The 13,333-nt window shown below is 33.7% G+C and overlaps 3 protein-coding genes across 3 annotated transcripts; all 3 read right to left on the reverse strand.

The window, feature by feature from the left end:
- Positions 1-497: 497 nt before the first annotated feature.
- Positions 498-2,843, reverse strand: LOC149057216 (uncharacterized). Its single transcript, XM_089224275.1, has 2 exons — positions 1,265-2,843; positions 498-1,207 (listed from the first exon to the last, which is right to left on the reverse strand). The coding sequence occupies exons 1-2, from the start codon at positions 1,353-1,355 to the stop codon at positions 498-500; spliced, it is 801 nt and encodes a 266-aa protein (XP_089080401.1). The 5' UTR covers positions 1,356-2,843.
- A 1,654-nt stretch (positions 2,844-4,497) lies between these two features.
- LOC149057217 (uncharacterized) lies at positions 4,498-9,426 on the reverse strand. Its single transcript, XM_089224594.1, has 9 exons — positions 9,130-9,426; positions 8,762-8,845; positions 8,628-8,705; positions 8,487-8,570; positions 8,363-8,434; positions 8,249-8,302; positions 5,395-8,180; positions 5,036-5,324; positions 4,498-4,976 (listed from the first exon to the last, which is right to left on the reverse strand). The coding sequence occupies exons 1-9, from the start codon at positions 9,287-9,289 to the stop codon at positions 4,498-4,500; spliced, it is 4,086 nt and encodes a 1,361-aa protein (XP_089080720.1). The 5' UTR covers positions 9,290-9,426.
- A 488-nt stretch (positions 9,427-9,914) lies between these two features.
- Positions 9,915-11,237, reverse strand: LOC149057218 (uncharacterized). The gene is made up of 4 exons (XM_089223628.1): positions 10,369-11,237; positions 10,201-10,299; positions 10,054-10,143; positions 9,915-9,999 (listed from the first exon to the last, which is right to left on the reverse strand). Exons 1-4 carry the CDS (start codon positions 11,062-11,064, stop codon positions 9,958-9,960), a joined length of 927 nt encoding a protein of 308 aa, XP_089079754.1. The 5' UTR covers positions 11,065-11,237; the 3' UTR covers positions 9,915-9,957.
- Positions 11,238-13,333: the final 2,096 nt, after the last annotated feature.

The raw sequence follows: 13,333 nt of genomic DNA on the forward strand, positions 1-13,333 counted from the left end.
TTGTATTGCAATCCGGTTCTACGTTTGGTATAGAATTATGTGTTTGCAGGCTTAAAAGGCACAGCTGAGAGGTATTTTGTACTTCTAACGGCGGGAAAATATCACAAGACATTTCGCTGGAATTACCGTTTAATGTTATCGTGTACATGATAAAAATTTCAAACACAAATGACCACAATTATATGTGTTATAACGTTGATGCCTAGTGTAATTATATTGTATTTTACATCCGCTGAGGTACGATTGTAGTTCCAGTGGTGGTGGTAGATTTCCAAAACTGTCGTAATATTCTACTTGTTTTCCGATTTTCTTATACGCTACCCAATGAGTTCCGGTACTTTTTTCAACGTCCAAATTGATAACAGCCGATTCTTTATGCTTAGGACGTTTAGGTAACCTATCTCTGGAAAACACTCCGATGAAATGAGGTATTTTCATTATGTGCGCGTGTTTTATAATTTCATAATCGTACAAAGCTCTTTTGGGTAACGTAGTAATTAGTTTTTTTTCCTTTTTACGGTTTTCTTCACAGATTTATGGACTCCCTTTCTTTTATACGAACTACCTCCTTGTGAAGAGAGATATAGTCCTTTACCTTTCTCGATCTTATACGAGCCACCTTTATTAGGGGCGAGGTATAAACCTCTGCCCAAATGTGTAGGTTCATTTCTATTGAATTCGCTAACGGTCTTTACGACGTTAGCAATACCCCCCGTCAGCGCTCCGAGTGCGGATAAACCGGCAAAAATTGGTATCAGTGGTAACATTCCTCCAGTTTTCGGTAAAGGTATAACACGAGGTACCCGAGCTTTCTTGCTGTTTTTAAGAAATATTTTTTTAGCTGCCACAAAACATTTTTTTGTTAATTTCATCATGTTTTTTTCTTTCATATTTTTTTTTAATACATTTTTAGCTGCCTTGACTGCTGCGTTGAATCCACATCCAGCACCCATTTTTCGTTTTGCCTTCATGCCAGTAGTGACCAACCACGCTGCTGCCTTTTCTTTTAAATTAGAGTCTTTTGACTTGAATCTATTCCAAGCCTGGTTTTCTAATATATAATCTGCTTTTTGACGATCAGTCAAAGAGTTGCTGTGATCATAAGCGATATCGTGTTCTTTACACAACGAGTCTAGGGGGTTGATACCTTTATCGCCGCGATCTAATCGTTTTTTCAATTTTGTACCTGGGCCGCAGTACTGATAACCTAAAATTATGAGTCGATTATATTGAATGTTATGTGTGTTGTATGGTTTATAATTACCCGGTAAATGAAGTTCAAATGGTAATTTGTTTATAAGAGTGTTCACGATACCTCCGCCTTTATTCTTGTTGTTTCTTCGAACGGGTGACATCGTGTAATGATTAGATTACAGAGATTACCCAAGTATTTATAATGAAGTTTGTAGATCAAGAAATAAAACTCACAGTGGAAAATGTCGACCCGCCTACGAGTCTCCAATCGAGGCATGGGAAGCTTTTACCGAATACTTGTCGTGCTTTAGTTGTCGGGCCTTCCGGATGCGGCAAGACAAATTTGATTTATGCTTTATTGACTAACATCAATGGTATACGTTTTCACAACGTTTATATATATTCGAAAACACTCGATCAACCTAAATATAAAATGCTTTGTGAAATTTTAAAAGATGTAGAGGGCGTTCAGTTATTCACTTTTCACGAAAACGACGAGGTTATCCCACCAGAAAAAGCATTACCAGATTCTGTTTTTATATTTGACGATATTTTATGTGAAAATCAAAATATCGTACGTTCTTACTACACGCGTTGTAGACACAACAATATCGACGTGTTCTATCTAGCACAATCATTCGCTCGCATACCCAAACAACTTATTCGAGATAATAGCAACATGATTATATTATTCAAGCAAGACGAGACTAATTTAAAACACGTTTATATGGAACACTGTTCGGGTGATATGAACTATTCTGAATTTAAAGAGTTTTGTACTTTGTGTTGGAGTAGGGGGAGATTTAATTTCGTCGTGATAAGTAAAGACTGTGAACGTGACAACGGACGGTATCGACACGGTTTCGACACATTTGTCGTTGTATAAAACAATGTAGTTCATTCTCAACCATGGAAGACAGAAGTGCAGTGTTGAACGAATTAGTTATTGCCAAGAAAAACATTAAACGTAAATTTGAAGCATTGAAAAGAGGTGAAGCTGATATTCAATCTTATGTAACGCAAACATTTAAACCAATAATCGAACCGTTGAACAAATTACAAAATTCCGAAGCCGGTAATAATGAAATTATAGCTGAAGGTACCCCATATATAGCATCCGATAGCCAGTCTGAAATTTTTCGTACATTAGAAGAAGAGGAAAAAGATAAAATATATGGTCCAAAAAAATATTCTAATGGAAAAAGCAAGTTAGGTCAAGAAGAAGTAAAATTCAAAAACAACGCAATAATTATCAAAGATACGTCTTATCAGCTAACGCCTGGACTTGTTGAGTTATTATGTTTCAGATATCCAATGCAATATACTGATAATGATTTAAATACATATAAAGAAATACTAATACAAACTTCAGCACATTTGACACAGGACGGTGCAAAAATTAAGAAAGGTGGTACAAAATATACACAAATTATTCGCAAGCTATTTCCATCGGGAATGGGAGTGAAATTACAAACACATGATTTAGTATATTGGAATGACCCAAATGAGCTGGTTGATAGGTTGCGACTTCTTTTAGCCTCTCAATCTGCTGGAAACACTGGGGTTTCAAACGAAATATTATCTATTTTTGAAGAACTGTACGAATCTGGTATAACAAGGAAAATACCAAATGTATAAACGCAACATAGCTATCGAACTTCACAGACCGGCTAGGAAAAATTATACGAGGCGAAGAGTAAATGTGTATGGAAAAAACGATTTGTGGCAGGCTGACTTGGTCGAGATGATTCCACTTTCAAAGAAAAACAAAGGATATAATTATATTCTCTGTGTGATTGATTGTTTTACGAAATTCGCCTGGGCCGTACCATTGAAAACAAAAACAGGGTGTGAAGTGACCAAAGCCATGTCTACAATACTTGTAGATAGGTCGCCCAAACTGTTGCAGGTAGATAATGGCAAAGAATTTTATAATTCAAAGTTTGACATGTTAATGACTAAGCATAATATAAAAAAGTATAGCACATATTCCACGACAAAAGCCTGTTTTGTGGAAAGGTTTAATCGAACTTTAAAAACAAACATGTATAGAGAATTTACTGCTCTGGGTTCACAAGAATGGATATCAATTTTACCTGACCTAATCAATAATTACAACAATGCGAAACACAGAACGATTGGGATGACACCATTGCAGGCAGACGAAAATCCTTCACTAGTTACTTTGAAACAACGTACAATCACTAATAGAAAAGTAAAATTTCATGTCGGCGATAAAGTTCGAATAAGCATTCACAAAGGAGTTTTCACAAAAGGGTATTTACCCAATTGGTCAACAGAAATATTTACAATAGTAAAAATAAATAAAACAATACCACCAACTTATCAGTTACACGATTATAATGATGGCCCAATAGCCGGCTGTTTTTACACCGAAGAATTATCTAAAACCAATTATCCAAATGATTATTTAATTGAAAAAATTGTACGAAAGAAGGGGGACCAGATATATGTCAAGTGGGTGGGATTTGCCAATTCCCATAATTCATGGATACATAAGGACGATGTTAAAAAATAGTTTCAGTGGTTGTTCAGAAGTCAATCCGTTCGGTACAACGAATTATTATTATTTAAAAAATTCCATTTTATGTCACACCATGTCGTCGGCTATCTTGGACGTTCAGTGCATTCTCGGAGTCAACAACAAGTACTTTATCAAAGAAATGTCTATAGTAGATACTGAAACATGGTCCAACCAACACTGGATATTTAAACATACATCTTTAAAACAAGATGCAAAAAGTCGAAGCGTAAACAGTTGGCTGAAGCGTTTATATCACGGTTTAACGTTGGAATATGGTGATGTAGAGTATGGAGAAATACAGAAAATATTTCAATCGTTAAAATTCGATAGAATTTACGTTAAGGGCTCTCAAAAACAACAGATTATCAACGAGTTTATGCCACATGCCACAGTATTCAACTTTGAAAATTTGGAATGTCCACGGATTTGTCAATTGAACGGAGAAACACTACCATGCTGTATTTTTCATAAGGATTTCAATCCAAAACAATGTACATTGTATAAAGTATTTGCATTAAAAAAATGGTATGTTAATAATTTTTAAGATTATAATTTTTTTTTTCTACATTGTAAAATTACACTATATATATATATATATTATATACATATTTTCAATTGATTAAAATTGCAAGTTTATAAATAAAGAAAAAAAATATATAATGAAGACTCCGTGTTTTTATTTGTTGTAGGCTCTCCATCATATTGAGTAAAACATATAATTAAATTATTATTTAATGATATATATTATATAGCTCAAGTCACTCGATTCTGTAATGACCATGAGCTAATGTGTTAATTCCATCTTCGAGCACATACCGTTTGTCGTCATAAGAATTCAGTGCTAGCTTTTTAGATAAGATAGTATGGATTCTATGTTTATATGATCGTATAGAATACATTTCTCTGAATGGATCTTGACCGATTTCATTAAACAGGCATTTCTTATGGTCTTCTAACGTCAAGTTATTTTTAATTACATGTTTTTTGACACCCTTGGCTTTGATTGTCTCTAAACCAGACACTGAAAAGGCATACGATTTAGCTCTAAGAGCTACAAACTCATCAATGAATTCCCCTTCAACTTCATCGGTGAACATCCCGGGAACCTTTTTTCTTTCTTCTCGATAGCATGGGTGATGTTTTGGTAAATTCGACGTGTCCATGCGATGTAATATATCGGGATTGGATGCGAGGTCATTGTAATAATCGTTTGTTACAACATCATATACGAATGAGTCTGAAAAAATTAATAATGTAATTGAATATTTAGTATTTATATACAAAGAATAAAAATACCTGTGTCCATGTACATTAAAGAAATATTATTCTTGTAATGTTTTTTCATGACATTATAATGGAAGTCGTACATTAGAGTTTTTGAAATATCTAATATAGCCATCCCGCATGCAATAGGTTTGTCAAATGTTATTTCCATGTTCTTCAGGTGTACTGCACACAAATTTTCACTATATATTGTGACGTCCTTAAACGTAGGTTTGTTAACAAGTTTTTGCATCCTCAAGGCGTCAGTGACGAGTTCAATTTTTTTGCGATTGCGTTTAGATTCCATCGTTTTTCCAAATATCTGTAAAAATAAATAAATAAATCATTACATATTAATAATAATAATAATAATTAGTTCTATCTTAACTTACGGCATTATTCATATGCTTAAAAAAATTTTCCTCGAATTTATTTTTTGCATTTTTTCTCATTTCTGTGTTCTTATCTATATACGGTGCAAGCCAAGCAGTTTGATTAAATTGTACGACTCTGTGTACCTTATCCACTACTAGTCCCGCCGAAATTGACTGTTTGAGTGCCATATAATGAACAACATAATGTTTCTTGACGTGGAACGTCGCAAATAATTTTGTAACATTGCTGCCATCAGGTTTTGTTCTTTCCGGTAAATAAGGTAAATCATTGTGCTCATCGTGCAAAGTATCGGGATATGACACATCAACATCGTAGATCAAACCCATATTTGAATTTTCATCCAGTTGTTCTAACAATGATAACGCCGAATTAACGTCGCCTTCATACCATTTAAAATTATTTAAAGGTAATTTTTTCTTCATAGACCACCCGTACAAATTGCATGCATCAATGTATATAATGTAATTATGTTCTTTATTGGAATCGTAACTGGTTGCGTCAGGATGATTAGCCTTTGAATATCGTTTGCTAGCCTGCGTCATTCCACCCCTGATTCCTTTCTCCACCGCGAGCAACATCGTATAATCAGATATTAACTCAATCTCGACTTTAGTATGTTTTAACATACATGCAAAAGAAAACCCAGGGGCAGTGTAATAATAAGCCGGGTCGAGGCCGTAAATTTTAAAACATAAATTTCTAAAATTTTGAAACACATCTGCCAGTATGAGGGTGTCAATTTTTAAATACAAGTCACTGTATTCACCCAGATTTTTACACTTAAATTTATCCCATACTTTAAGTGCATGTTCATAATCTTCGTCTGGAATGTGCTCATCCTGAAGCGAGGAATAAAATGTATGTTTGGCCGGAAGAGATGTTTCGTTTAGTTTGCCCCAATCGCTCAAATATTCATAAGGAAAACAACCTTTTCGCGTTGTTAATGGTAATTCATCTTTTGTGAATACTTTCGACGTTTCATTAAATTTGTCTTGACCTGCCGCAACTAAATCATTTGCCAAGCTGGACAAACTCGAGCTCATAAACCTCAACGAATCTATAAATCTAATACTAAACCGGTTATTAATATGTTTTGTGAATGAAATATACTTCTCCTCGCTGTTGGGGATGACTGAAATTTTTTTATTGTCAAACCAAAGTTGTCGAACGATAAAATGTGCATCGTAATTTGATAAATTATGAAACACGCATGCCACAAAGTCCGGACGCTTCAGTTTAAGGTTGCACGAACTGCACAATGTACACCTAAACTTCCCAGTTAAGTGACAATGATCTTCAACTTTAGTGACATCGTTTAAAACAAACGATTTATCGCACACCTGACATTTTGTTGCTTTAGAGTGTTTTAAAATGTCTTCCGCTGTCATCTTAATACTTATATTTGTACATAAAAGCATATCAATTCGATTTGCAATTTCGGTTACATCTTTCACGAATCGCAGAGCTATCGAATCGTAACTCGTATTTTCATTTCCTCTATAAACAATAGGTTTCCTAGGTATTTTAAATTTTTTCAACAGCGCTTCAGGAACGTTATTTGATACTACATGTATACAATAACTCATACAATTATGGTTTTGAATAAGCTTAGTGTTAGGACCTGCATTAGCATTATTTTTTTCTAGTATACTTTCAAAATCAGCGAATATTATGAACGGGTGGAACTGAGTATGTTCCACTTTATCAAACTTGACTTTTGTGTTAGGTGTTGGCATAATCGGCGAAATTGATTCATGATCCCCGCAGAATTGCTTGTGGTAACGCAGGCCCTCAATAGCGGTTTTTGCTGGTGTGTTGTTAAATTTAGATAAACATCTTTTGCAATACTCCGAATAATGTTTGTTTGACGTCATTTGATTATTAATAAGTCTCGAAAAATTGGTTATCAAACAGAAGTGATGTTTCGTGTTATTAGATATTAATAGCAAATCGTAGTGGTTATCTTTTTCCGTAGATGTTTTAAGGGGATATACGATAGTCATATCAGGTTTATTTGATGCATGTTTGTTCTGTATTGTTCGGGATCCGTTTTTTAATCCGTAAACATTAACTGAAACTGTCGGATTGAATTTTTCAAATTGTTTCTTTATGTCTTTATAGTTTACCGGATAAATTAAATGAGAAAAATCGTAGAGGTTTTCGAGATCGTCGTAATGTTTTCCTACTCTATGAGCAATGTGTTGATTGACATGTCTAGATAGAATTGAATATTTGAAACACATGTCATCGCTGTTTTGACAATTAATCACACACTTTTTTAATTTTATGTCATTCGGAAGTTGTATGTATGACGACCCTCTTAACGGAATATATTTATAGACACCTACTAGCAGCCCATCAATAGATTTAAGTGTAAGTCCACTGCCTTTTGACTTATACACTTCCTGTTCCTCCAGTAATTTATTATAATCTTGTTCTATTTGTTTGTGAATATCATTAGCCAGAAAAAATTCTTTTGCCGCAGTTTTGAAAGCCCTGTTTTCATCAGATTCGGGAATTTTAGGATTGTGGTATGTCGCTTCCAATTTCAGGTTGTATTTTATTTCGCCGTCAAAACTGTTAATTAACTGGATTAAATGTGGTTTAGTGTTATTTAAAAATGTTTTATAATTTAATAATTGGGTGTCGAAATTTTTTGTATAATATTCTCTGCATATATCGTTTAAAGAAGAATTGATTAAATTAAAACCGCCTTGTAAAACTTCTAATAATCTACGACGTTTTGTTCTTATATTGTAGGTCGATGTTTCGGAATTATTAACTACATAAAAAAAAAAAAAAAAATATATAAGTATAATATTAAAACTAAAAAGTTATAACTATAAATACCATCGTATCTGGATTGTTCAGGCACTGGACGCTTATGATTTCGCCTGGGTGTACCTAAAATAATTAATTGAATAAACGGGTCATATAACTAAAGATAATATTATACATACATACATTGGTTCGAGGAGCCAGGTGGTATATCCTCGACGTAAATATTATCAGATATTTCAATCATTCTAGACCGATCTGAAAAAACAAACAAATAAATATTGTCATAAAATTATAATATGTATCGTACTTTCAAATAAGCCACTTTTTTCGGCCCTGTCCAACGCTTCAAGACATACATCATCGTTGCCGTCATCAAACCCGTTGTTATCATCTATGTTAAAAATTTTAATTTAGTATAAGATCAAAACATTTGATATAATATACATACTTTCACTCAATCCATTTTTTTCGGTCTCATCTAACACTGCAATACAAAAATCGTCATCATCTTCAAAGGTTGTATCATCTGTAAAATATAAATTATGTAAATTATTTAACTATAAATATGTATATAAATCATACTTGTAGTTGTAGCTGAAGTTGTAATTGGCTGTGCATTACTTGTAGCTGTAGTTGTAATAGTCTGTGCATTACTGTTTAAAATACCTAAAATGGAACAATACTGTTATTTCAAACGCGAATTAAATACTACTATCATGTACGTAGGGTTGTATATACTAAACCCCTTTTAACGCTCGGATAGCATATTTTATTATACGAGTATTAATTTATTAAGTGAAAAATAAAAATCAGTGTTATATGGTTGGAATATAGCGCGCGAGCGCGCGCACACACACACACGCTCGCGAGCGGTTGAAAATAATATAAGCATAGTGATAAAAATAATATTTTCACCGATAGAATCCTAATATTGTATAAAATTTACTCACCGTGAATACTTTTCATGTGTCGTTGGAGAGAATCGTTTCTAGTAAAATTATTTAGACAAATAGTACACGTAAATTGTTTAGTACTACTATGGTACTTTATATGCCTGAACAAAGCATCTTTCCGCGAGAAAACAGAAACACATTGATCACATTTAAACATTTTGAATTATTATTTCAATAAACACACCAGAGCGATATCACTGTGAAAACAGTACTAAATCAGTGATACTGTACAATACCCGTATATAACGAAGAGAGAGAAAAAAAAAAATATGTCAGCATTCTCGTATTACCAGAAAAAAAAAAAAAAAAAAAAAAAATGCTTAATAGTGTTTTAATTTTTCATGAAACGTAATAGGTACTTATTATAAATCTCAGTGTAGCCTTGTCTCTCAGAATTGGTGCTTATAACCTCCAGTGTTTCATAATGTCTAATCAACTTATTGACTGTTCAACCTTTTTCTTGGATGACAACGTGTTTTTAAATATAGGGATCGATCCAGCCTCTTTAATGAATTGTGTTGTTCATATTAACGTAAATTCTCAACGCGTGAAAATGAGTACCGAATTTTTTGAATCGCTTATACCTGTTCTCGAGAAGAAAACGTTCATGGAGTCAAAGTATCTTCGTTCAGACGAAAACAAGGTCGTGTCGGTAGTCAAATGCCGTGTATCCAACTATTTTTCAATTAAATGCATACTCGATGACCAGTGTATTCAGCTGAGTGAAGAAAATGTATCTCGTTTATTGCACATAAAGGACAACATACAAGAAGTAATTAATGTCCATTATATATAGTAGTTACTAGCTACTTTAAATTATTTGCATTATCTGTTAAAGTAAGTCGGCCCATCGTTCTCGTCAACAGCCTGTAATAAAAATTTATCAATATCCGTTTATCAAGTAAATAATGTGTGTATTACCATAGGTTTGATTTTCCGAATTGGTGCCCTCGTTGGTAAACTCGAACGTGTTGAAAAGTATTCTCGAAACCCCCTTTCCTCGTCAGCATCCTAAAAATAAAATAACGGTTAACTCGAGAAAAATATTTTTTTTAATTTTTAAATTACCCGTAACTGTGATAAATCGTTTTCGTCATGTATAATCGACGGTGACAAAATTGAGTATCTTGGTGGCGATATGTCAACGTTAAAAGCTTCCGCTTTATTCTGTAATAAAAATAAGTAATCATGATACGAAAATTTTAACTATCGAAATATTTAAATAAATGTTCATACATTTATAGAGTTATTCAGCTTTTCCATCCATTTGATTGCCAGCTGTTCAGTTGCGAGTAATTTTATCTGATGTATGAAACTCTGTTTGTTTTTCGGTATATGGCTTGTGATTAATTCGGCATGAATTCCTTTTGTTATTGAAACTACTTCTTCAAGTTTCGTTGATTTATCAACATTAAAATCGATTTTAAGGTAGTCGGTTATTTGATCGATTTGATTTAAAATAATAGGTCGTGTGATGGCGATTTTCATTGTTATGGTTTCAAGAATTGTGCTCTCTAAATCTTGAATTGTCATAAGATCTCTTCGATTTAATATAGTTCTACATCCGTCTATTTTTTTAGACTCCATGACCAAAACATGCTCTCCCTTATATACCATACTCGTGAGCAATACAAATTCATCTTCCAAAAAAATAATTTTTTTATAACGTACAGTAGTATCCAGAATGTAAGATAAAACATGGCCCATCACTGAGTAAATACGCCTCAAGAAGTCTGGAGAAATATTTACATAGCGCGACGGTGTAATTATTTGCACGACGATATTGAACTCATCTTTTGAATCGAAACCAACGTTTAAAAATTTACGGTTTTCAAAATCGATTGTAAAATTAGTGCAATCGATAAGTTCAGTCGGAGATGTAGGCGCAACATATTTGTACATCCGATTCATTTCACTGATTGATCCACCCATAATAACACTGTTATAAAACTCGCGACTTGACACTGTTAAAACAAAACTAAGACTGAATGTTCATACACTGAATTATTAACTAATTGTTTCGAGTATGGTGAGGATAATAACTTATAGTGGGGAAACGGTTCTGTAGTGGGAGACTATATCAAGTATACCTAATATGAGTGTTTTATATATGTATACCGTGGGTTAGGTCACGTCCGACGGCGGCACCTATGGCGTGGCAGGGAGCGGTGGGATGTGGTGGCGGTGGGATGTGGTGGCGGTGTGATGTGGTGGCGGTGTGATGTGGTGGCGGGGCGGGGAGCGGTGTACCGACGGCGGCACCTATGGCTTGTCAAATGTCAAGGTGCGGTGGGATGTGGTGGCGGTGGGATGTGGTGGCGGTGGCGGTGGCGGTGGCGGTGGCGGTGGCGGTGGCGGTGGCGGTGGCGGTGGCTGTGGTGGTGGTGGCGGTGGCGGTGGTTCCAGTAGTGGCTTTTTTACCCTACTGCCCAGGAGTATTCTTAGACGTTTCACAAGCGTTCGACCAGGTTTGACACTCCGGGTTACTCTTCAAGTTAAAAATGTTCTTCACGGCTCCACTTTACTTGTTGTTTTAACAATTTAAAATCTTACCTAGAAAACCATTCATTCCTCGTCTGTCAAGGAGACTGCTTCTCATCAAATTCTAAATCGAAGCAGGAATACCTCAAATACCTCAAGGAAGTGATTTATCATCAGACTTCTACAACATCTACACTGCTGATATTCTCAACTCTGAAAATACACTGATAGCTACTTACGCTGACGATACAGCATCCTTTCATCCTATTCCCACTTGACAACAGCATACCAAAACTTCTAAATACATCTTGATAATATTTCAAAATGGTCTACCAAATGGAGAATCAAAATAAATTCAGACAAGTATTTTCACATCCCTTTCACTTTAAGAAAAGCTGTCCTACCAGCTATATATTTTCAAAACAATCAAATCCAAACTACAACTCAATACAATTACTTAGGTTTAATTTTAGACAAGCGTTTAACTTGTTCCACCTAAAACCTAAAAGAAAAGTTCTTAGCACTAGACTTCATCTATTACGGCTTATTATCAAGTCCAAACTCTCAATTGACAACAAACTATTAGTATAAAATTCAATGTTAAAACCTATCAGGACCTATGGCATCCAAATTTGGGGATGTTCCAAGCCTTCCCAAATACGGACTATACAATCCTTCCAATCTATTTCTCTTCGTTAAATAATATCTACGCCGTGGTATGTTTCTAATCTCTCACTAAATAAAGATTTTAAAATTGAAACAGTCCCTACAATAGTTAAAAATTACTATAAAAGTTTCCACACTAAAACAGCTCACCAAATAAAACCATTAATCTTTAATTTAGCCAGTTAAACCATGCCAAACAACCCCTAACATCGATTTAAAAGACACTGTTGTCGAGATCTCTTAATCTCAAACTTGTATTAATTGAAAAAAAATAACTTCTCTCATCTAAGTTAGAGGGTTTACACACTGGTTGGTGTGGTCCCTCCTTACACCATTTCATGTTGTGATTATTGTTTCTTAGCTATTAAATTTACTTATTGTATTGTTTATAAATATTACAGATTTTAAATACTATTTTATTTAATTTAAAAAAATAAAAATAAAAATAAATAAATATATTTACAATTTAATATTTTTCAGTATATTTTAATAAGAACAATAATTTGGCACATCTTTACAGATTTTTTAAATGCAATTTCTGAGTATACGAAAAAGTAATGTATATAATAAATGAAGTGTCACGCAGAAGTCACTGTTTGAATAAAAAATTGAAATAGATATTCAAAAACAAATTACATTAATTATGACTTCTTTAAATACAATTTGTATTTTCGGTGGTGGATGGTGGCAATAATACTAATTACGATGAAAAACATTTTAAATTTAGCCGTATATTTCCTTGTCTTAAAATTCCAATTATTTTAGTACCTATTTTTCTTTTATATAATGAGACTACATAATAAAATAAGCTTATGTATAAAAGTATTGGTCTTATACGTTTACTTTGGATGTTTATAAAAGCTTAAGAATTGTTAAAAACTGAAATAATTAATAAGATGTTCCGCCTAAATAATCCGCATGACGTGTTGTATCTGTCGTAAAAATAAGAAACATATTAAAACTGCTTTACGCGGGAAAGATACGAGAAGGTTTAAGTCATTAAAGTCATAATTAAGAAACAAAATTTTAACTACATAAAAAGTGGAATTTAAAC

The sequence above is a fragment of the Diuraphis noxia genome, unplaced genomic scaffold (genome assembly GCF_037042655.1).
Source record: "Diuraphis noxia isolate RWA-SAM2 unplaced genomic scaffold, SU_Dnox_SAM2 contig0003, whole genome shotgun sequence".
Lineage (NCBI taxonomy): Eukaryota > Metazoa > Arthropoda > Insecta > Hemiptera > Aphididae > Diuraphis > Diuraphis noxia.